The sequence below is a fragment of the Mustelus asterias genome, chromosome 13 (genome assembly GCF_964213995.1).
Source record: "Mustelus asterias chromosome 13, sMusAst1.hap1.1, whole genome shotgun sequence".
NCBI lineage: Eukaryota > Metazoa > Chordata > Chondrichthyes > Carcharhiniformes > Triakidae > Mustelus > Mustelus asterias.
Genome location: NC_135813.1, coordinates 106,315,129 through 106,340,541, shown reverse-complemented (window position 1 = coordinate 106,340,541; position 25,413 = coordinate 106,315,129). Strand labels below are relative to the sequence as shown.

Here is a 25,413-nt window from a genome sequence, read left to right as displayed (position 1 = left end):
GCCCATGAGTTATTTTGTTGTCCATTGCCCATGCACAGAGTTCCACATTCCATTGGCTTCCGTCCGCAGAGTTGTTTTTCCTGCTGGTACAACTGAAGTGATACGCACGTCTCATAGAATCCCTACAGCGCAGGAGAAGCCATTTGGCCCATCGAGTCTGCACTGACTCGTAAAGCAAGGGCACATGAAGAGAGGTATGTGCTAATTGCACAAAATATTGACTCTGAGAGCCGTGTGCTCCCTCTGCGTCCAATAAAAGCATAAATAATTATTTTGTTTTTACCATTTTAAGTTACTAGTTTTATTGATATATGAAGGATTAAGCATTTTCTGTCTGTCATTATGAAATATTTGGCGTATCAAATGTATTCAATCTTATTCACGGGACATGGTGAGTGAACAAGCCCGATTTTTCAATCTTGCGGCCCACGGAGATGAAGGAAGGCACTCCTGTGGTTCACTCACCAGCCTAGATTGGCCATTGTTGCTTTAATGGGTGCCAGTTGACCTTGGGTACCTCATTCAAGCCACCCTGAGCATGCATGAGCCTTGATGGTGGGTATTGGCAAGGATTCAACCAGCCAAGGCAGCCCCCTCCTCTCCTCACCTTCACCCTTCCAATTTGGGGTCACTGAATTGCAATCTGGAGCAGGAACCCTGGTTTTCTGCTCCCTAACTGGTGCCAATTGTAGCGCCAATGGCTGGGGTCAGTTGATTCAACACTTTCAGTCTCGTGACTTAATCACCTTGACCCACTGGATGAGCTTAAAAAAAAGAGGGTAGTAAGTTTGTTCAGAAAGACTTGTTCGGGAACAATTTTTATATCTGATATGTTGTGCTTTAAAGTTACAATGAACTGGGCTTTAGTGATTTCAATTAACTTTTAATCGTTGAAGCCCTTTTAACCTTTAGTAATTCTGAATAGTGGAAAACCTGTTGCCGGTTAAAATCGATTATCTGAAATATCTGATTATCTAAAAGCCTTTCATTGACTTGTGGCCCATACTCTCATTCGCCACTAATCCTTCTTGGCAGCTCGCAGTCGACAGCAGTTGAAAACCCGGCTCGTGATAAACTTTTAAGTAGACTTTTGACCTCCCTGATAATAACTTGCCTTCTCTCCTTATCTCGTCCACAGAAGGAGCTAAACTCCATCGCATCAGAGCTAGCAACCCGGCAAGAGGAGAGCGAGCAATCTCACAAACATCTCATTGAACTGAGCCGAGAATTCAAAAGAAATGTACCAGAGGTATAATGTGCTACTCTTTTTTTTAGCCAGCTAATCCTTTATATTTAAGACTAAAATGGAATGGGAACTTTGAATTTTCAGTCGTTTTTAATGATATGTTTTGGAGTATGGTCGACCGAACCGTGGCTTTCCAGCAGAAAAAACCTGAGGAACAGATGGATTTATTTAGTGTTCAGCTGAACCGCATAGGCAAGTAGGTGTTAAAATGATCACCAGTCAATTCAGATCCAGGTTTGTTCAGTTGAAGGTTTAGTGTTGGGGTTCCATTCTGCGTTACTTCATCTACACAGGGCGGCACGGTGGCACAGTGGTTAGCGCGGCTGCCTCACAGCGCCAGCGACCAGGGTTCGATTCCCGGCTTGGGTCACTGTGTGGGGTTCGCATGTTCTCCCACGTGTCTGCGTGGGTTTCCTCTGGGTGCTCCAGTTTCCTCCCACAATCCAAAAGATGTGCTGGTTAGATGTATTTACCATGCTAAATTCTCCCTCAGTGTACCCGAACAGACGCCGGAGTGTGGCGACTAGGGGATTTTCACAGTAACTTCATTGCAGTGTTAATGTAAACCAACTTGTGACATGAATAAAATAAATTTAAACTTAAAAGATTGTTCAGTTACCCTTCCTCTATGATCCTAATGCTATCTTGCTTTCTTGACTTTTTCAGTGTGGTTTCTGTTGTGTGTTGCTTGTGACTGGCTAAGGAACATTTGCTGAGACATGGGTTATGTCCAAGCGAGAACTGGTTTATTGGATAAACATAACTCTCTATAAATATATCGGACTGAGTGTTAACTTGGTCTACGCCACGAGCATTCTCCCTTTCTATTTTTGGTCATGTGTCTCTTAACACCATCATGTGGGCGGAACTATTTCTCCAATCCCACAATTTAACCCTTTCAACCCTGATTGCCCTTATACTACATCACCCCCTCATCCTGCCCCCCCCCCCCCCCCCCCCACCCCCGCCCCCTCCCACCCCTCCCTTTCCTCTGAGTCCCTGACTTCATAGGTTCGGTTGATCAGGAAGTTTCACAACTTTTCCTGATTGTGGTCTCGTTAGACTTGAAAGATCAGTCGTTTCTCTTTGGACATCTTTTCTTGGACTTGATTGGTCTTTGGTAAGAGTTGCAGTTTCTGGTCCATTGTCAAGTTGGGGCTCAGCATTTGGTTTTTCCAATTGTATGACATGTTTTCTTGGGGAATGTGGATATGATTTCTCCCGTACCTTCTTTATTGTGTCGTCAGGGGTGTATTAAATAAGGTTGTTGTTGATTTGTTATGCCTTTGGACAATGACTCCTCTCCTGTCTGGGTCTCTGGTTTGGAGTGTCGGTCTTATGAGGAAAGGTTGAGGGAGCTGGGGCTGTTCTCTCTGGAGCGGAGGAGATTGAGGGGAGACTTAATAGAGGTTTATAAAATGATGAAGGGGATAGATCGAGTGAACGTTCAAAGACTATTTCCTCGGGTGGATGGAGCTATTACAAGGGGGCATAACTATAGGGTTCATGGTGGGAGATATAGGAAGGATATCAGAGGTAGGTTCTTCACGCAGAGAGTGGTTGGGGTGTGGAATGGACTGCCTGCAGTGATAGTGGAGTCAGACACTTTAGGAACATTTAAGCGGTTATTGGATAGGCACATGGAGCACACCAGGATGGTAGGGAGTGGGATAGCTTGATCTTGGTTTCAGATGAAGGTCGGCACAACATCGTGGGCCGAAGGGCCTGTTCTGTGCTGTAATGTTCTATGTTCTATGTTCTTATCCATATTTTGTCCCCTTCCTTCAACTTGGGCAGGTACCTCCAGTTATAATTGGAAGCCGGTTGATTCCTGTAGGACTGCCCTCTGTCCTGAACTCTCTGATTGTCTCAATATTCTAACCCTGGCATTAATTTCTTGGGTGGGATGTGTTTGAAACTTTGTACCCATCAGCAGTTCAGGTGGTGCCGACCCACATTGTAGTGGAGTAGACTTGTAGGTTCAAAATGCCTTTGGAAAATCATCGTTCTTCCTTAAGAGGGTTTTGCTAGTGCAGACAACTCTTTCTGCCTTGCCATTGGATTGGGAATACCTCGGGGGAACTGGCAAGCTGTAGGGATCTGTAGTTCTCGGCGAAATGGGTAAAATAGTTGTTGTTTGGAATTCCGAGCTGGTGTCGGATTGGTGGCAGGTCCAGAGTGCCATGTGTCGCAAAGATTTCTTTCAACAGCCAAATGACCGACTCGCTGGTCATAGTATCTAAATGTTTCACCTCAATCCACCTGGAGAAGTAATTGACGATTATAAGGAAAGATTTCTCATTGTACATATACAGGTCCATCCCCAGACATTCCCACGGTCCAATAGGGAATTGTGTTGGGATAGGGGGTTCTCTTTGGTTGGTCTGTGCACTAGTTGTGCGCACCTGGCACCGAGAAATAATTTCTTCTATGGATCTCAATAACCCGGCCAGCACACTGCAGACTGGGGCTTGGGCTCTGCATTCTGTGTTGTCCATACGGCCCTGGTGAATTATTTCTCGAATCCCTGGTTGGAGTGAGACCGGAATAACCATCCTCTCATTGTACACCGGCAGATCATCAATTATGGCAAAGTGCTTCCTTTGTTTGCTCTATGTTTTCATCACTGTTCCACCGGGACATTGCTGCGGCCATACTTGCAAGCAGCATTGACGGGTGCAGTCTTCATTCCTGCTGCTGCTCTCGGGGTATTTGTTGTCACAGCTTTGAGCTCGCTGGCAATTGTGCTGCCACAAACTGAGAACAGGACTCGTTGAGTGGGTTGATACCCTGTGGTGCAGGATGGTTGACAGTGGCACTGGACAGTGTGTCCGCAGTCAATTTGTAGCTCGTCTTGGAAATAGACTTTCATAGGCAAAGTGCATTAACCTCAAGCAGAATCTCGGGATTGTCCGGGGCATAGAGGCGAGTTCCTTTTCATCCAATACTGAGACTAACGGTTCATGGTCCGTTTCGATTATTATTTTTAGTCTGATGATACAGTCGGAGAATTTCTCACAAGCCCACATGACTGCGAGCGCATGTTTCACCATAACCGCATAGCTCAGTTCTATGTCAGGTGATGCCAGAGACATGTGACATGTGTGAGTGGAATCGGCTGCCGTCAGTGGTGGTGGAGGCAAACTCAATAGGGTCTTTGAAGAGACTCCTGGATGAGTACATGGGACTTAATAGGATGGAGGGTTATAGGTAGGTCTAGAAGGTAGGGATATGTTCGGCACAACTTGTGGGGCCGAAGGGCCTGTTTTGTGCTGTAGTTTTCTATGTTCTATGTTTCTAACTAAGGCCATGTGCAGTGCCTCTCCTGTTACCCTGCCTGGGATCAGTTAACAACATTGACCCGGAATTGAACCGTCACCTTCCTATATGGCTCAATTATATTTAACCAACTGACCCACTGAGATACTGGTGTTGACAACCCAAACCATCTTCCCCTCCTTGTTAACATTGTAAAGAAGAATAGTCCATACTGTGATTCATTTACATTTTTGGATGGATTCACTTTAATCCTGCTTATTCTAGTGAGAGTGGACACTTACTTATAATATTTTTGAAAGGTGAGGCTTTCGGCAGTGATGTGCAAGGCCATGTGCAGACAGTGGAGGGGAGGCCGTGATGTAATGGTATTGTCACTGGACTAGTAATCTAGAGAGCCAGTGTAATGCTCTAAGGAGTCTGGGTTCAAATCCCACTGCTGCAGAAATTTGAATTCAATACATATCTGGAATTAAAAGTTGAATGATGATCATGAAATCATTGTCGATTGTCATAAACCGATGTCCTTCAGGGAAGGAAATTTGCCATCCTTACCTGGTCTGGCCTACATGTGACTCCAGACCCACAACAATGACTCTTAACTGCCCTCAGGCAATGAATGCTGGCCCAGCCAGCGATGCCCACACCCCATGAGCAAATAATAAGACAAAGGCCAGTTGTCATTTTTTGGAATCGATGACTTTTGTTGCCAGCTCACAAGAGCTTCAGAAGGAGAGAAGATGTTAGGAGAACAAATGAGCTCTAACCATGTTTCTGTTTTGTTCCAATCTGCCATTAGAGTGCTGAGCTCCTCATATCCCTTGGCCACTGTAGCCTGATGTTAATGTTGGAGCTCCTTTGGGAGATTGTTTATTGCATCACAAAGGAGGGCGGCACGCTGGCACAGTGGTTGGCACTGCCGCCTCACAGCGCCAGGGACCTTGATTCCCGGCTTGGGTCACTGTCCGTGTGGAGTCTGCGCGTTCTCCCCATGTCTCTGTGGGTTTCCTCCAGGTGCTCTGGTTTCCTCCCACAATCTGAAAGATGTGCTGGTTAGGTGCATTGGCCGTGCTAAATTCTCCCTCAGTGTACCCGAACAGGCGCCGGAGTGTAGTGACTAGGGCATTTTCACAATCACTTCATTACAGTATTAGTGTGAGCCCACTTATGACTAATAAACAAATAAACTTTACTTTAAACTTTAACTTTAATGTTTTTACGTTGCATCATTGTTTTGTGATGGCAACTGAAAATCCTGTGTGGGAGTGAAAAGCTGGAATTGTGGAACTTGTGGACTTCACAATGTTTCTTTGTGGTGAGTGTGGTTTCGGACACTTAGACCAGGTTTGAAAATAATTCCACGGAACACCCTGATGAAGCAGAAGGCTTGTTTAATTTGATCCCCGTCTAAAAGGCACAGTAGATGGAATGAACCAAATTATTGTGCACTGCAAAGCGATTGGATTGTGCAAGTGGCGATGAAAGGACATGAATGAGTGAGCTGTATGGAGCAGCCATTCCACATGTGAATCTGCTGCATTTTAAAGTAGAACTCACTGTCTCTATTTCTTAACCGGGGCTGCGTGCCTGTATTGAGGAGCTGCTGAAATACTTTAAGCGGTGGATTGGTTACAAAAGTTTTTTGTTTGTGTTTTTTTTCCATTGGCTAAAAGGTTTTATAGAGTGGGGATGAAGTGTGGAGACATGGATTCAACTCTTAAGGAAAAGTTCAACTTGAATTGTATTGGGGAGGGGCTTTTAATCCGACAGACTGTGACGGCTACATAAAACCGGCCCAGATCTTTTTGTTTTGCTGAATTGGAGAGTTGAAGAGGGAGGATGTGCAAAGTCAATTTTTGCTGGTCATTTTTTTCAGAAATTGGTTTTTGAACAAGTTCTTTGTTATTGTGTGAAAGGAAGATTTATTTGTATAGACAGTAAATGTTTCAAAATGAACAGTTAAAAGACAAATTCTGGAAATTACTCTTGTACTGGAGAAACAATCCAAGACCATTGCACAGGTTGGAAGTGTGCAGTTAATCCTCTGCTGATCAGAGGTCAGCACAACTAGTGGCTTGAGCCTGAAAACCTGCAGAGTTTCTATTCTGTTCCCTTCGATGGATTGCATAGAGGTGAGCTGTGGAACAGAGGACCTCACAGCACAGGTTGAGCATGATTGTTAATAATTAAATTTGTTTTAAGGAGAACAGACCAAATTATTCTGTGTTCTGCCAATTTCCAAAGATTTCCAAGGCTTCCTTCTGTTTGATGTCCCGTTAGTGTTTAATGGGGCGGCACGGTGGCACAGTGGTTAGCACTGTTGCCTCACAACGCCAGGGACTTGGGTTCAATTCCAGCCTTGGGTAACTGTCTGTGTGGAGTTTGCACATTCTCCCTGTGTCTGCGTGGGTTTCTCCAGTTTCCCCCCACATTCCAAAGATGTGCAAGTTAGGTTGATTGGCCATGCTAAATTGACCTTAGTGTCAGGGGATTAGCAGGGTAAATATATGGAGTTACGGGAATAGGGCCTGGGTGGGATTGTGGTCGGTGCAGACTCAATGGGCTGAATGGCCTCCTTCTGCACTGTAGGGATTCTATGATTCTATATGCAGGCCATGTGGAATATTATTACAAAGTTCCTTGGAAGGAGAGGGAAAGGGAGAATCTAGTGGAGCTGCTGAAGAAGGCATGATGGTGGGAGTCCAGGAGAATCGGCAGGAGTGCCCACGTCAGATTCCCAGCATCGAGAAAACCGTCCGCACTTAGGTTGGGGAGCGAAAAGGGCATGACGAGGAAATCTCGCCTTCCGGTGGCAGGATGTCAATTAGGTTCATTAATGAACCACTTGACACCAATTATCCCTGCACCCACCAGAGGTTTGTGGTGGCTCAAGGATTTGACGGGACACGTAAGGCTTTCCCGTGCATTCCAAAGCCCGCTCCACAAACTCTGCGATTCCCTCGTTGGAGGGAGACCCTTGTTGACGGGCACTCAGCGGCCGATCAAGGGACCAGCATTAGGGAGGAGGTGTGGCAAAAGTGCCCCCCTCCACCTCTGATTCCCGCCCCACCCCGACACCCCACGGCCTCCAGGTGGTGCTGTTGGCAGTGGAGAGCTGCTGGTCCCGAGGACAGGATTTCCACTGGGGACTTGACTGTAGGGAAGGCCCGATGGTGGCCAGTTAAGTGCCTGAGAAGCCTTGAATTGCACTGGGCCTTCCCCGTGGGATTAAAGGGGGGTCCCCACCAGTTGTTCAGTTGGTGTTGTGGGGGGGAGCCATTGTTGCTGGAACTAAATCCTGACCACAGTGTGCACTACAGTGCATTACACTTCGTATATCCACAGAGAAATCATTTTAATTCACATTATTCTCCTCCTCTGTACAATGAATTTGAGAGTCATGGCTGGTAAAGTTTGAAGTGGTCTCACCATCACTAATGGAACAAGCTAAATATGAGTCGGATTTGCTGCGATGATACAGTTGCGTTTTCAGCTCAGGACGTTTGATGTTAGTATTAGGAACTTGGGCTTCATTATCCGTTTTGGAGGCCAGACCCCAACTTCTAATGCACTTTGACTGTCCTTGTCCCACACTGTGGCACCTGTTCTCCTGTCATATCAGAAATAGATATGTTTCTGATGAAAGGCAGGATAAAGGGCTATGGGGAGCAGGCAGGAAAGTGGAATTGAGACCAGGATAAGCTTAGCCATGATCGTGTTAAATGGCGGAGCTGCCTCGAAGGGTTGAATTGCCTACTCCCGCTCCTAATTCCTATGTTCCTATTCGCCATTCTTCTGCCTCCCCCATCCACCTGTTTTGATCCATAGCTCTGACAAGGAGAAGAAAGAATTGTCAAAAGTCATTTTCGTCAGACTTGTGTGTGTTTCTGCTACTGAATGTGATGGATCTATTGATCTAAAGCTCATAATTCAAAGCAGTATATAGTGGTTTTATATTCCCCCTACCCTCCTCTCCTGCCTGTCATGAGTTATCCTGCTCTCTTAAGCAGATCTTCCTTTATTGTTGATTTAAATTGAACAGGATATTTAACTCGACCCCTGGTGTATGTAGCGGGCATGAGTAGAGGTGGTCTGTCAACCAACAAACAGGAGATTTCTTTTAATGCATTTTTTCAGATGTCCTAATCACCTTCGACACCACCACCACCACCCCCCCGCTGTTCAAACCTCAGCGGTGTTTCTGACCCCACATCCTTTCCAGATTGCCGATATCCACCTCTGTTTCTGCTCGGTCCATCTGCTGCTGAATCCGTCAACCTTGCCTTTTGTCACTGTCCGACTCAACAGTTCACGTGCTCTCCACCCCCCCCTAAGCGCCAGTTCATTAAAAACTGATAGCGAAAGCAAAATGCTGCAGATGCTGAGAATGTGTGATAAAATCAGAAAATGTTGCAAATGCTCTGTGGCTCAGTTGTGGACGGAGGGAACTCTCGATCCTTGTTCTCCTGCACCATTCCAATGAAGTTCAATCAAAGTTTGAGTGCTAACACCTTTTTTGAATGAGCCGTTGATCATAATTACTGCTCCCATTTTTCAGACAGTAAGTGCTGGTAATAATTCTGCTGTTGCAATTTACACCTCCTTTCTTTACTGGTCCTGTTACCACTCTCTATTTCTGATTTCTCCGCTATGTTTTTGTAATTTAATCCCTCCTACCTGTCACCCTATCACAGACCTTCTGTTTTGTTTTTTTTCCTCCCTTCCCTCCTTTCCCTGCCTTTGTACGTACTTAAACGTTTGGGTGTAGTTGCATTGGACGTACGGTGGCACAATGGTTAGCACTGCTGCCTCTCAGCACCAGGAACCCGGGTTCAGTTCCAGCCTGGGTGATTGTGTGGAGTTTATACTTTCTCCCCGTGTCTGTGTGGGTTTCCTCCGGGTGCACCAGTTTCCTCCCACAGTCCAAAGATGTGCAGGTTAGGTGGATTGGCCATGCTAAATTGCCACTTAGTGTCCAAAGCTGTGTAGGGTAGGGGGATAAATACATGGGGTCATGATGATAGGGCGGGGTTGGGCCTGGGTGGGATGCTCTGTCGGAGAGTCGGTTCAGACTCAATGGGCAGAATGGCCTCTTTCTGCGCTGTGGGGATTTATTTATTTTTATTAGTGTCATAAGTAGGCTTACATTAACACTGTAACAAAATTACTGTGAAAATTCCCTAGTCACCACACTCCGGCATCTGTTCGGGTACACTGAGGGGGAATTTAGCATGGCCAATTCACCTGTGGTAGGAAACCGAAGCACCGAGAGGAAACCCACGCAGACACGGGGAGAATGTGCAGACTCCGCATGGACAGTGACCCAAGCCATGAAATCTGGTCCATTTCTAACTTTTTCCAGTTGAAGTGAAAAGTCATCGACTTTGATATTATTCAGAAGGTTTGTACCATTGCTATAGCTCCCAGGAACCTCTGTCTGTTTCTTTCTCTACAGTTGCTGCCTGACTTGCTGAGTGTTTCTCATATTATCTGTTTTCATGCATGGAATCATGGAAGTTCCCAGCACGGAAACAAGCTCATTGTGACTGACAAATAGCCATCCAGCCTAAGAACATAAGAACATAAGAAATAGGAGCAGGAGTGGGCCATCTAGCCCCTCGAGCCTGTTCCGCCATTCAATAAGATCATGGCTGATCTGATAGTGGTTTAGTTCCACTTACCCGCCCGCTCACCATAGCCCTTAATTCCCTTATTGATCAGAAATCTATCTACCTGTGACTTAAACATATTTAACAAGATAGCCTCCACTGCTTCAATGGGCAGAGAATTCCAGAGATTCACTACCCTCTGAGAGAAGAAGTTCCTCCTCAACTCTGTTCTAAACTGACTCCCCCTTATTTTGAGGCTGTGTCCTCTAGTTCTTGTTTCCTTTCTAAGTGGAAAGAATCTCTCTGCCTCTACCCTGTCTAGCCCCTTCATTATCTTATAAGTCTCTATAACTGTAGGGTTCTATGAATCTATGAAGATCTCCCCTGAGCCTTCTAAACTCCAACGAGTACAGGCCCAATCTACTCAATCTCTCCTCATAAGCTAACCCCCTCATCTCCGGTATCAACCTGGTGAACCTTCTCTGTACTCCCTCCAAGGCCAATACATCCTTCCGCAAATAAGGGGACCAAAATTGCACACAGTACTCTAGATGCGGCCTCACCAGTACCTTGTACAATTGCAGCAAGACCTTCCTGCTTTTATACTCCATCCCCTTCGCGATAAAGGCCAACATTCCATTTGCCTTCTTGATCACCTGCTGCACCTGCAAATTGAGTTTTTGCGATTCATGCACAAGGACCTCCAGGTCCCTCTGCATAGTAGCATGTTGTAATTTTTCACCATTTAAATAATAGTCCATTTTACTATTATTCCTTCCAAAGTGGATAACCTCACACTTGTCAACGTTATAGTCCATCTGCCAGATCCTCGCCCACTCGCTCAGCCTATCCAAATCTCTCTGCAGACTTTCCGCATCCTCCACGCAATTCACTTTCCCACTCATCTTTGTGTCATCCACAAACTTTGTTACCCTACACTCGGTCCCCTCCCCCACTTCACCTGAATCGGGTTGGTACCAGTATCCAGTGTTGCCGGGACTTGAGAAGCTGAGTTACAGAGAGTGATTGAATAGGTTGGGACTTTATTCCCTGGAGCGTAGAAGAATGAGGGGAGATTTGATAGAGGTGTATAAGATTTTGATGGGTATAGAGTGAATGCAAGCAGGCTTTTTCCACTAAGGCTAGGGGAGAAAAAAACCAGAGGGCATGGGTTAAGGGTGAAAGGAGAAAAGTTTAAAGGGAATATTAGGGGGGGCTTCTTCACGCAGAGAGTGGTAGGAGTGTGGAATGAGCTGCCGGATAAAGTGGTAAATGCGGGGTCACTTTTAACATTTAAGAAAAACTTGGACGGGTTCATGGATGAGAGGGGTGTGGAGGGATATGGTCCAAGTGCAGGTCAGTGGGACTAGGCATAAAATGGTTCGGCACAGACAAGAAGGGCCAAAAGGCCTGTTTCTGAGCTGTAATTTTTTCTATGGTTCTATCCTTGTGAGCTGTGTAGCTGGGGCTGCTGAGTGGGCTTTAATATAAATAGTAGAGGGAGAGGGTTCACACATAGAGGGATGCAGAAAGTTAAAGAGAAATGAATGGTGCCAGGTAGCAATGTGGTAATGGTAACCAGTTTGTGGCAGGAAGGGACAGTGGGTGCACATGTAAGAGTGCACCAGCAAATATGGCCAGAGAAGGAGAAAATGGATTTAAACTAATAGGAGAGCTTGGGTTAGGAAGATTTAGAAATCCAAAGATAGTTGTTGAGAAAAAAATAAAGTGGGTGAAAATGAGCTGACAGGGACAGAGCTAAGGTTCATGCAGAGAATAGTAGTAGAAAAATAAAATTGTACCTACTTTATCTGAATGTGCAGAGCATCTATAATAAGGTAGAGAACTATTGACACAAATTACAGGGACATGATTACAAGGTGACCAAGGTTGGGAAATAAATATTCTAGGACCATACGACTCTTCAAAAAGGGAGACAGAATGGAAAAGGAGAAGGGGTAGCCTTGATAATAAAAATGATATGAGTGAGAAAGGATCTTGGCTCAGAAAATCAATCCAGGCAACATTCACGCATCTCTCAATCCGGGCAGAATTTAATGCCCACTCTCAGGTGGGTTTGGAGGCACAGGAGGTATTTAATTGGGCTGTAGTGTGTGGGCTGGGACCCTACTACCTTTCCATCTATGCCTTGAGTAAGTCTGTGGCCAGAAGGTTCATGGATGGTCTTCCTGCCCCAATTGAGGCTTCATTCAGCCTCCACTGGTATTCAGCCACATGAGGATCTTGAAAAATAAAACCCTGTCGAATTTTCGAATGGGGGGAGTGGGGAGGGAGAGGAGGCTCCTTGTTGTTAGGTAGTGGTCCGTCAAATTGTTTGTCCCTCCCACGGTGATTATTGCGGCGGACGGAACCGGAAAACTTACCCAAAGGACCTTAAGACGTAGGAGCACGAGTGGGCCATTCAGCCCATCGAGTCTGCTCTGCCATTCAATGAGATCATGATTGATCTGATATGATAATCTTCAACTCCACTTTCCTGCTTTATCCCGTATATGAATGTTGGGTCGCATATACTGTGTGCCTGTCTTAATTTGGGTAGCCAATATGAAACTTTATTAATTCACTGATGTATATCTGTTCTGTTCTGACGATCCCACCAAAAAAGGATATTTCCATGGAATGGCACAAATGTCATGTAGAAAATAGTTTTTAAAAACGACTCATTTCCCATTAAATTTCCCACAGTTCCTTTCTGTGCTGCCAGCAATATTTTTGACCTTCAGTACAATGCCAATGACTCACATGGTGGTAGGCATTGCTGTGCTGTCGATGCAGAGTTTACTTCCTGCTTCAGCAACTATCAAGCAGTCTGCTTTCATCAAAAATGGCGCCCGTTCCTGACAGGATGAGGTACCGGTTTGACTCTATGACTTTCCCCTCCTCACGATCAAAAGAGAAGGATCAGTCGGTATCGTACCCATATAGGTCTATCTCCTCACTTTATTTAACCTAGAGTTTGAGGGATAGAGCTACAATGCTGTTTTTGACTCGGGCTTAAGGCCCTTAAGTTTACAATGAGGACAATTGCTGACACTCACAGCACTGGCCCAAACGTATTTTGTAAAAGATTTGGTCCAGAATGACTTTGTTTTAAGCGTGGATTTGTGCAGCGAGCATGGTTGCAAGTTTAATTCTTAATCGTTAAACTGTACAATTTTATTTCAGGAGATTAGAGAAATGGTGGCACCTCTCCTAAAGAGCTTCCAGGCCGAGGTAAGTTTATTTCAAGATATTTTAAATGTTCATAGTAACAAAAAATGTTTTATTCCTTTACATTCCTCGGGGTGCAGTGGTTCAAGATGGCCACCCCCACCTTCGTGTGGGGGATGGGCAGTAAATGCTGACCGAGCGGCAACGTCCATATCCCATGAATGCATTAAAAAATATATATAATCATAGAATCCCTACCGTGCAAGAAGGAGGCCATTCAGGCCATCAAGTCTGCACTGACAGCCCCACCCAAACCCCATCCCTGTAACCCCACATATTTACCCCGCTAATCTCTCTAACCTACGCATCCTGGGATACTAAGGGGCAATTTAGCATGGCCAATCAACCTAACCCGCACATCTTTGGACTGTGGGAGGAAACCGGAGCACCCGGAGGAATCCCATGCAGACACGGAGAGAATGTGCAAACTCCACACAGACAGTGACCCAAGCCGGGAATCGAACCCAGGTCCCTGGAGCTGTGAAGCAGCAGTGCTAACCACTGTGCTACCGTGCCGCCCTCCACTGTGCTACCGTGCCGCCCTAAAGTGAAGGTCTGTTTGGCAAGGTGCCCTGAAGTAATTCCATTGTCTTTTCAGAAGTTTCTTTTTGCCAAAAGTAAGCTTTTACATAGGTGTATGCTCAACAAAATGATGTTGCTTTGAAAAGGAATTGGGATACGTGAGCACAGTGCTTATGTTACTGGCCTAGGAATCCTGAGGCCTGGGCGAATGATCCAGTGACAAGTTCAAATCCCACCACAGCGGCTGGGGAACTTAAATTTTCCCCATTGTTTAAAACCCCAACTGGTTCAGTAATGTCCTTTGGTGAAGGGAATCTGCTGTCTTTACCTGGTCTGACCATATGTGACCCCAGATCTACAACAATGGAGGAGACTCGTAACAAACCTGTGAAATAGCCTAACAAGATGCTCGGTGGTATTCAAGAAGATAGCTCTCCACCACCTCCTTAAGGGCAATTAGATATGGGTGATAAATGCTGGCCCTGCCAGGGATACCCACATCCCGTAACTGAATTTTAAAAAAAGTCCTCATCCAATCTTACTATGGAATCAAGTCTGTACTCCACCCAGATACTTCTCCCGACCCTATTACTTGCTCTCGTATTTTAACTCTTCTTTAGACCTGACAGCCTCATTATCTGTTCCAGGTACGTGTCCCTATTGTTAGACTGATCCTACCGAGTCTTTAAGATCATATCCAAGACGACCTCTAATAAATATCACAATTCCCTCTCTCAAATCACTCTTTCACTTGGTCCTTAATTCACATTTGTAACTGTTGATTGGCTGAATCTTGCCTCAGGTGTTTTGACCATTATAACCCAGCAATGTTGCTGTTGTTTGTGATTTTGATCTAGGTTTTTTCACCTATCTGCCTTTATTCTGGTTTTTCCTCTTGCTTGCTGTAGCTGTTGCAAATGCAAAAATTAGTTTTGGGTTGGGGATGGAGAACGAATCCAAATGTTTGAAACATGATCATTTTTCTTACGGAGGCACCTCTGATGAATGAGTTACTGTATTTGTCCCAGCTTTTTGAGCACAGTATTGTATTTTTGGTTCACAAATTGTATGCCGTGAAAGCTTTCAGTGCGATATGGTGTTCCATCATGGGTACCTGACAACACTGGTGGCAATGGATATTGGGCTGGATTTTTGTAGAGTCAGGGAGATCCGCAGAACTTCACAAATGGCGGCTTGTTCCTTATTCCAGTTAAAACAGCTGTGCCCAAGCGAAAACAGCCCTGACAACTCTTCCTCTATGATCTGTTTTCTCAATCGTACAATGTTTATTTGCACAACATAGAGTGCTTGCAGTTTCTGCTGTTGATACTTAAATGGTTTAGCTGATTGACACTTGCGGTAGTAAAAGCAATTTTTTTAAAGAAAGTAGAAAGTTATGGTTTTTTAAAAAGCTTTCCACACTATTGTTACTTTTGGGTTCATTGGATCTGTATGGAGTACAGTGGGAGAATGGGCATTGTAGGTGTCACGGTGGGGTGGATGGAGGGATACGAGTTAGGGTGAATTAGCAGAGATGGGGCATGTGAACTGTGTGTGTGTGGGGGGATTGAGGGCTGTGTTTTGCTTTGTTTACTTTATTGTAATGGGGCTGAAGGGCCTGGGCCCTTATTGCTGCCTCTGGACTCCTTTTCGTGGGTGGTGGGCCTGACTCCTGTAAACATCCAGTCTATAGCTTCTGTTCTTCCTCCCAAAAATCAAATCAGGAAATCTGTGGACCCTTTAAAGATACTTCATAATGAAATATTTCAAAGCTGCAGTGCACTGTCTGGCAGCAGGAAGAATTTTAAGGTTTGTTTGTTTTTTTTAACGATATTAAACCTTCTTCATTTTTTATGTAAAATTTCTTCGTAGACATTTCTTCTTCAACATTCTCATGATTCTTATCTATGCTGTTGCATTTCCTTTAATACCATGTCTTATTTTGAAACCCCTTTATAATGCCTTGTCAGATACCATCTGAAAATTCATGTGTACAATATCCATTCCTTTCCATTCCCTTTTATTTGTGTTATTCTCCCCCCAAAAAAATCGAATGAATCAAACACCTCTGGCCATTGGCAAATCCATGCTGGCCGTAACCTAAGTGGTTTCTGATTTCATTCCACAGTATGGACTCTGGAATCATACCCATCATTGAGGCCAGAATGTACTTTTATGGTCTATCCATTTCTGTATTTTGGATTGGGGTGGGGGAGGAGGTGTAACATTTATAACCCATCGGGCTTTCTGTTGCACTTCAGTGTTTCCAAAGAGTTTTGGAAAATGATGAATCATGCTGCTGCTATTCCACCTCCCAAACAACTCCCCTACCAAAATCTTGCTCCATGTTCTGGGACTATACCAACCAACCAGCCCTGGTTATTTTATCACTTTAATTCCCATTAACTATTCAAATATAGTTTTCTTTTGAAACTTTGTTGTGGCTGTATTGTACCTTTCTTGGACAGTTCTTCCAGTACCATTCTCACCTTTTCTCTGTTCGATCTGAGGCCATATATTTTGCAGACATCTCTGCCATTCCTTCCAGCTGCTTTCTCTGTGGCCCTGGCCCATTTTTACCCATCCTTTTCCTATTTTATTGCTTCTCAAAGCTCTCGCCTCTTCCCTTTTTAATGTCGGCCGGTAAATGGAATCCAACGGCACACACACCCAGGGTTTGATGAAGCATTTGCACCACTCAGCTGATAGTTATTAGTGCCACGCATCATTAACCCCGGAGCAACAAAATAAAAAAACTCATTATTAATAGAAAAAGGTAAAATTAAGCTGAACAGACTCCAACAGGACAAACTGCAATCAATTACCGTAATTTATTGTAGTCATTAATTTCAAACTTGCTTTGTACCACAATACTGTTTAAAAAGGAAAGTGAAGTTGATTATATTAATTTGTCTGGATCCTGAGAGTATTTTAGTGGTGGTTAATGGAGTTTAAAGTTCACACAGAGAACCAGTCCCGTCAACGTCCCCTCTAACTTTCCTTTGCTCTTGGTGGGCTGCAAGCTCCTCTTGCATGACTTGGTTGTCCTGGGCAGTTTATATTTCAAGTGCCAAGTAAGATGCTAACATGGTATCATATGATGAAAGTGCAGTGTGCGTTTGCACATCTTCACGGAAACATACCACGATGTTCTGAAGTAAGTTGCAGTTCAGATTCATATCAAGATCTTATTTTAGCTGGGTTTGCTATTAAGCTAATGGAGAGATGAAACAGATAACAACATATTGAACTTTGCTTAAAGTTGATCATTCAAAACTAAGATAAAATCCAAGAATGTAATTGTGGATAGAACATATCTATTAAGATAATATCTTTTGAAATGTTTATTGAATTGAGGAACCAGCTGACATTCATGTGACCATTATCTATCGTGTCTTTACATTGGGTCGGTTCTGTAGAAATAGCAATTCACATTTTTCCATTTTTAATTTTATAGTACGTATGAAGTCCAGTTTTAAATTGGCTTCTAAAGGTTCTTCAAAGCTTAGAAACAGCAGCTGATCATAAGTAAATGGTTCTTTTTGATGTCAGCTGCAGTTAATAACATGAACTCATTGACTTAACTTGTATTGACAGTGCGAATGATGCACTTTTATACATGATGGAACAGTAGAATTATAGAACGATTATAGCACAGAAGACTGTTTGGCCCATTAAATTTTCAGCAGTTACCTACAAAAGCAGTTCAGCTAGTCCCACTCCCTGTAACGCTACAGATTTTAACCTTCAGGTGTTTATCCAATTCCCCATTGGTTGAATCTGCCTCCACCACCTTCTCAAGCAGTGCATTCCAAATCCTAACCACACCCTGCTTAAAAGAAATATTCCACATTTCCACAATGCCTAAATGTAAGTCATAAAATATATCAAGAGAAAACGATAGACCTCCTACCAATCAGTGGGGAACACCACTAAATATCTTCCATCAGTGTGAAAAAGACCATTACTCTCTGGTCTCCTGTCACTCAGCTAATCTTGTATCCATGTCTCTTTTCATGAGCTTGAATTTTGCTGACAAGTCTGTTATGTGATACTTTATCGATCATCTTTTGGAAGTCCATGTATACAACTTCAATCACATTACCCTAACCAACCCTCTGTACTTCATAAATAAACTAAATCAAGTTCTTTAAACACCATTTTCCTTTAAGAAACCCATGTTGACATTTCTTAATTTGGGTTTGGGGTATAGTGCTGGATGAGCCACTATTTCTTCCAATTAGGAAGATTGAAGCCAACACTTTAATCTCTGCTACAAACTCTGTATCCTTGGCGTTAATTAATCCTCCCCAGCCTGTTGAATTGATTGTAATGACCCAATGGACTCTGAGCCGAGATTCTAACTCCACATCCATCCCAAAGGCCGTCTATTTCCACTTTGCAACATTGCCCACTCCAGCGGCCTCTTGACTGGTTTCCAATCCTCTCTAAACAAGTTCATCCAGGCTCTGAGGCGCTTATCTTATCCCACACCGAGTTCTTCTCTCCCATTTCCCGCCCTTGCTGCGATGGATTGGATCAGTTCCATGACACCACAATATTTAAAATTCACATGGTTTAACCTCTTCATGACCGTGCCTCGTTCTCTTGGTAACATTATTTAGCCCTGCATCCTTCTGACTACTCTGCACCTCTTTGTCTTTGGTCACTTTTTTTATCCCCCATTGCCTTCTCTCCACCATTGACCAAACCTTTAATTGTCACACTCTAAAATGATACCAGCCTACAGCATTGGTAACAGCAAACAAAACATGCTGCCGATGTCTGACATTATTATCTTGGCAAATGTCCTAGTTGGTAATAAAATTGCATTATTTATGAAGTTTCTTTTCATTCCTCCCAAACGGCAGCCGAGACACTTAGCAGCTTCTAAGAAGTTGACTTAACTTTAAAAAAGTATTAAGGTTTTCATAGAAACCACTGACAGGTGTTTGCTTCTTCTGTCTATTCTTGAGATTTGTGATGGTGTTTTTCTTATTGTTCTGAGAATTGGTGGATTGAGTGCGTTCTTGAAGCTATCAGGAGATTTTCATGACCATGCCTCAAGGCGTTGAGTTTCTGAATGCAGGAATGTACACATTTTACAAATAGCCCCATGCTGCTGAGCTGACAGTGCTGATATTAACATCCTGGTCTGTTCTGCAGGCATGGAGACTGACATTCTTAAAGACAGTGACTATTTAAACGCACAGAGTGGACGGAAGTAGAGTATTGTTTTTTGTCTTACATTCATCAGGACAGATACAAGAATGCCAAATTTCACAGGGAACAACAATTTATATTGCATGAGAAAAGGGATGCTGACTGGTTGATAAGACAGCTCTGATTGGTTGAGACATTGCCACGGCGAATGCACCAGGGAGCAATTGTCCCCCATGTTTTTGTTGATTAAAAAAACAGTGCATCATCGACTTATTTCCTTTCCCTACAGAGAACAGGTCCTTGGTTTTGAATGAATGCAGTCTCCAACAAGCACAACTGTACATTTAGCATCTCATGCTGAAGTGGCATTTGTAATGTTGAGCCATTGCCCAGGACAGCCAAAGAGAAGTAGTACTTTAATCTGAATGCAGCAACGGAGAGGCCCATGTTGAAGGCTTTGATCCCAAACTGCCCGAGGACAAGCATATATGATGATTATGAGCTGCCATTTTGTTTGGTTGACAGAACCCAATGCAAGGCTGATATCTGTAAAGGTTATCATACAATTGTGATATTTCAACAACTTTAATGCTACATATTTACAACAGCAGCATTGCTTCTGTATAACTAGGACCACTTTTCAAAATACATTTTTACAGAAAGAACATTCTGTGCTCATCATTTCCTTTTTGTTTCTCCGATGGTATCAATTTTATTACCCACATGGGGACAGTTGAGTTTGTTTTACTTGCTGCTATTATTGCTGACTGGAGCGAGGCAAGTGGCTTCACAAGAAACAGCCAGGGCTGCACCAGTCTGAGAATTGTGGGATCCAAACAATCCTGTAGGCTGTTCAGCGATCCCGAGTTCCTCTTGTGAAGAGCACAGCTGGTGTTAAATGCTAGGATATTCCAAAACGCAGAAGGAAATGCCTGTCCTCAACTGTTTTTTGCAATTTGGTATAATGTGAGGAAAGATGTGAAGACCAGTGAAGGATGTCCCAGACCCGTTTGTGATGATTTTAAACAAAATAAATGTTTATTAAACAGTAAAACGCACGACAAAAAAGTAAACTAAAACACATAACTACATTAATAGCTATCCACAATATCTTTTAAATTTACCCAGTTCCAAACCCCTCTATTTCCCTAACCTCAGAGTAAACCTTCCCAACCAACATCCCATTGGTTTTAAAACTATAAGCACAATCCAGCAATATTTACCACACCTGGCACCGGTATCTTTTGGAGTTGCTTCCGATTTCGAACAGAGACAGCTGCCTTCTCCAGATGCCACTTGTTGGGAGAGGGTTTGGCTCCCTGTGGTGTGGGCTGCGATCCCAAACAGCTTCCCTGCTGGGTGAGTTTGCCTCTGATGCACTGTCTTCCCTTTTGATCTTCCCTTATCTGAACGAACCTTCTCAGAAGTTACTTTTAATTAACTTTATTACATGGGCTCATCTTTTAGAATGTAAATGTGAAATTTGCCCCCATTGTTACCAAGCTTGCCGCAGGTAAGTATTTGTTCCCCGCATTACTCGGCTAATAGCTTATCAATGCCCTAGTTCCATCAACTCAGTCAATCTGTCTTTCTTACAATTTCCATTTTAAAAACATAGCCTGTTTTCTCTTTAAACATATAACCCCCAGAACACATTTCCAATTCTTAGATTTCTTATTTTTCCCATTTTATCGCAATGTCCTAAAACTGCGCATTTTTTAGATGCCAAATAAAAGTCTGGTGAACAGAATATCTTACATAGAAACATAGAAACCCTACAGTGCAGAAGGAGGCCATTCGGCCCATCGAGTCTGCACCGACCACAATCCCACCCAGGCCCCACCCCCACATATTTTACCCACTAATCCCTCTAACCTACGCATCCCAGGACTCGAAGGGGCAATTTTTAACCTGGCCAATCAACCTAACCCGCACATCTTTGGACTGTGGGAGGAAAGCGGAGCACCCGGAGGAAACCCACGCAGACACGAGGAGAATGTGCAAACTCCACACAGACAGTGACCCGAGCCGGGAATCGAACCCGGGACCCTGGAGCTGTGAAGCAGCAGTGCTAACCACTGTGCTACCGTGCCGCCCGTTGTGCTACCGTGCCGCCCGTTGTGCTACCGTGCCGCCCGTGAATCTTGATAAACATTCACTGGTCTTTACTTTCCCCACACAAGCCAGGAGTCTGCGCTAATTCTTCCAAACACGGACATGCTAAAGGGCCATCAAATAACTTCTTACAGTAGCTGAAATTGGGTATTTGTGTTGAAGCTAAGCTGCCAATGTTAACATTGGTTAAAGAAGGGATTTTCAGTTGCAGGCCAGTTGCTCCCATAGCCTCCTGCACACAGAATTAGACATAGTTTGGATATGGAGTGAGGAATGGATTTTTTAATGGGTTTTAGATATGGGGTTGGAGAGGGAAAGCGGAATTGAGCTAGAAGATCAGCTATGATCTTACAGAATGGTGGAGGAGGCTCAAGGGACCACATGGCCTAGTCTTGTTCCTATTTCTTCCATTCCTATGATTAAAATTGGCAATCGGTGTCTTTCCCTCTGTCCACATCTGTCCATTCTTCAACCAGATTTTGTGATCGATTTATTGCTGCTCTAAGTCCATTATATTTTTTAGTTATCCTTATTGGAACCCAGTTGGGTCTCCTAATAGCCATAGAAAGTGTTTAGGCAATTACTACATCACAAATCACCTGGCAGTCACACCAGGAAAAAAAATGGAAATTAATTGTAGGAGGGAAGTAGCTGCTGAGAGCCCTGTCAAAAAGGTAAGCTTTGAAATTTCAAATGAACTCCAGGGTCCTGCTGTTCAACATTCAGCTTTCAATATTTGAAAAGAACTGAGTATGTTGCCAGCTGTTTTTGATCATTTAAAATCGCAATGGTGGTGGAAGCCTGGGAGCTGTGTTTCGTGTGTACTTGAGAACCATGTGCAGAGTTCTGCCTTCTCCAGCTTCACTTTGATCTCAGTGGATGAGTGTGGTTCCCACTTAGCTTGTAGTGAACTAGGCTCAATGTGCAACAGTCTTTAGTGCGAGTTAAACCTGACATCCCCCACCTTATTCTCACATTTCTGATCTTCTGAAAGCTCTTTAGTCTTTTTTAAAATCCTTTTACTTTTTATTGATAATTCTTCTTGTTTTTTCTCTCTGTTGTTCGGCACGGTGGCACAGTGGTTAGCACTGCTGCCTCACAACGCCAAAGGACCCGGGTTCGATTCCTGGCTTGGGTCACTGTCTGTGCGGAGTCTGCACGTTCTCCCCATGTCAGCGTGGGTTTCCTCCGGGTGCTCTGGTTTCTGCCCACAGTCCGAAAGACATGCTGGTTAGGGTGCATTGGTCATGCTAAATTCTCCCTCAGTGTACCCGAACAGGCGCCAGAGTGTGGCGACTAGGGGACTTTCACAGTAACTTAGAAACATAGAAACCCTACAGTGCAGAAGGAGGCCATTCGGCCCATCGAGTCTGCACCGACCACAATCCCACCCAGGCCCTACCCCCACATATTTTACCGGCTAATCCCTCTAATCTACGCATCTCAGGATTCTAAGGGGCAATTTTTAACCTGGCCAATCAACCTAACCCGCACATCTTTGGACTTCTAGCCCAGCCAATCAACCTAACCCGCACAACTTCGTTGCAGTGTTAATGTAAGCCGACTTGTGACACTAATAAATAAACTAAAAAAAACTCCCTCAGCTCTCAATGTACTCAATGTTCTCTTTGTTTCTCTTGTTTCTCCTCTTCTTTTCTCTCTCTCTCCCCCACCCCAGGTCTGTCACTGTGCTTTATTCCTTTCTCTCTCTCTCTATTCTATCTCTCTTTCCTATCTCTGTTTCATTGTTCAGTCTTACTATCCTCTCTTCAAAAAATTTTTTACTCCATCCTTAAAGTTACAAAGTCAATCCTCAGAGTGGACCGGGCAAACCCAGATCTATTCTGTGCTTGTTCCAAAAGCCAAATTCAAAATCCAATTGAATCCAATTCAAGGTCCCTCGAGAGAGAGACAAACAAGATCCAAGCTGACAGCGTGAGGCATTGCACCCCATCCTGTCCTTGATCTCAGCTAAAAGACTGAGAAGCGATCTGATTGCCTTTATTTTTGCTTCCTCTTTCTAGCCACTTTCTCTTTCTCTCTCTCTTTCTCTCTCACTTTCTCTCTTTCCCTACTTCTTGTGTTTTCTGTCACTGGGAAGGTAAATTAGCAATTTGGAGATGAGGTTTTACTGAGGAAACGGAGCTCTAGTCAATCCACTTTTCAAACAACAGAGAGCGCAATAAAACATTCAGCCATGATGAACCCAAATAATGGAGATGGAAGGGTGAAGTCATAATCTATCTGCTGAAGCTGCCCCCATTGTGAGAATTGGTGGGGCTTTGTATCAGGTGCTCAGATTAACTAGAATAACTAGATTAACTAGGGGTGGCACAGTGGTTAGCGCTGCTGCCTCACAGCGCCAGGGACCTGGGTTCGATTCCCTGCTTGGGTCACCGTCTGTGTAGAGTTTGCATGTTCTCCCCGTGTCTGTGTGGGTTTCCTCCGTGTGCTCCGGTTGCCTCCCAGAGTCCAAAAGAGGTGCTGGTTAGGTGTATTGGCTATGCTAAATTCTCTGTGTGTACCCGAACAGGTGACGGAGTGTGGCAACTAGGGGATTTTCATAGTAACTTCATTGCAGTGTTAATGTAAGCCTACTTGTGACTAATAAATAAACTTTTTTAGAATGACTGTATACATCTGGGGTGAGAATAACACACAAAGTAAGCACTCCAGAAAGCTTCTGACTTCATCACAATCATTTAACCAGAGCTGATGTTCAAACACTAATACAAAACTAGTTCAATAATTTGACCTGGATATTCAGTATGGTGTACACAATCTAATTGATATTCAACCATGTTGATCTTTATTACAATATAATATTATTCTGTGGAACTGGGTGATCCTTAGTATTTGTAAAGCTAGTTATAGCACTGCTGTCACTGAGCTAATTAATGGCTTTTACCCAATGGAGCTGAATGGTTGCACAGTGTGCGATGTTATTTAATTTTAGAAATGATTTTCCATTGCTCGTTTGGAGATGTTCATAAAGATCGACATTGATTAATTAGCAAAATGTAGATTCCTGAAAGTGGAGTTTGTCCCATGAGTGAAAGGGGAAGACCAACTTGTCAGAACCATGGGCGTGAATGAAGTTTGTAAGTCCCACTCAGTGTAGCACATTCTTAAAGCGTTGTCCTGGCAATGAAAATAATGATATACGTGATAGAACAATATAAATTTTAAATCCAGAAGTCCTTTATATAAATTTAGGCAGCAGATACATGGGAACACCACCACTTGCAAGTTCCCCTCCAAGCCACTCACCATTCTGACTTGGAAATATATCGCTGTTCCTTCGCATTCGCTGGGTCAACATGCTGGAGCTCCCTCCCTAATGGCATTGTGGGTCAACCCTCAGCACGTGGACTGCAACAATTCAAGAAGGCAGCTCACCATCATCTTCCCAAGGGCAACTAGGGATGGGCAATAAATACTGGCCAGCCAGCGACACTCGTGTCCCACAAGTGAATAAAAAAAAGTTCCACCTCACTGCATTTGGTCTGCCATCTTGAAAAGATGGCCAACTTGGGGATTGGGTGAGGCAGGTGAGTTGGACATTGACTTGTATCTTTTGGAGCCCAGACTGACAGGATGGAAGCTGCCTCTCCCGCTAAGGCTGTTTTATATGAAATGAGTTTATGGCGTCTGAACCAACTTCCTCCTAGATGAGAGCGCACAGCAAAAAAAAACAGTCACAGATTGGCAGCCTCACTCAGTGAAGGCTGATGTTAGAAACTGAAAAGAAATTAATTGGTGAGAGAGAATTTCCTTTCTGATGGGGCTAAGGTTTTGCATAGAATCATAGAATCCCTACTGAGCAGAAGGAGGCCATTTGGCCCATCGAGCCTGCACCGACGACAATCGCAACAAGGCCCTATTCCTATAAGCCCACATTTATACCCCGCTAATCCCCCTAACACTAAGGGGCAATTTAGCATGGCCAATCCACCTATCCCGCACATCTTTGGACAGTAAGAGGAAACTGGAGCACCCGGAGGAAACCCATGCAGACATGGGGAGATCGTGCAGAATCCACACAGACAGTCACCGAGGCCAGAATTGAACTTATATCCCTGGTGCTATGAGGCAGCAGTGCTAACCACTGTGCCACCGTGCTGCCCTAGTGGAGGGAGCTTGAGTCTTTATCGTGTGCGATGTTTCATCTGCAAGTAGAACAGTAATTTGCATGTCATTGCTGGAATCCTTCACCTCTGTGAGCATAAAAGGCTTACTGATTGGGAATAT

The 25,413-nt window shown here is 44.1% G+C and overlaps 1 protein-coding gene across 3 annotated transcripts in view; it reads left to right on the top strand.

The window, feature by feature from the left end:
* The window catches only part of cux2b (cut-like homeobox 2b), a 350,318-nt gene that overhangs the window by 165,134 nt on the left and 159,771 nt on the right, over positions 1 to 25,413 (top strand). For all 3 annotated transcript variants that reach the window (XM_078227452.1, XM_078227450.1, XM_078227451.1), the window contains exons 2-3: positions 1,139 to 1,249; positions 13,318 to 13,365. In XM_078227452.1, the coding sequence (XP_078083578.1) occupies positions 1,139 to 1,249; positions 13,318 to 13,365 (159 nt within the window). The remainder of the gene's footprint in view (positions 1 to 1,138; positions 1,250 to 13,317; positions 13,366 to 25,413) is intronic.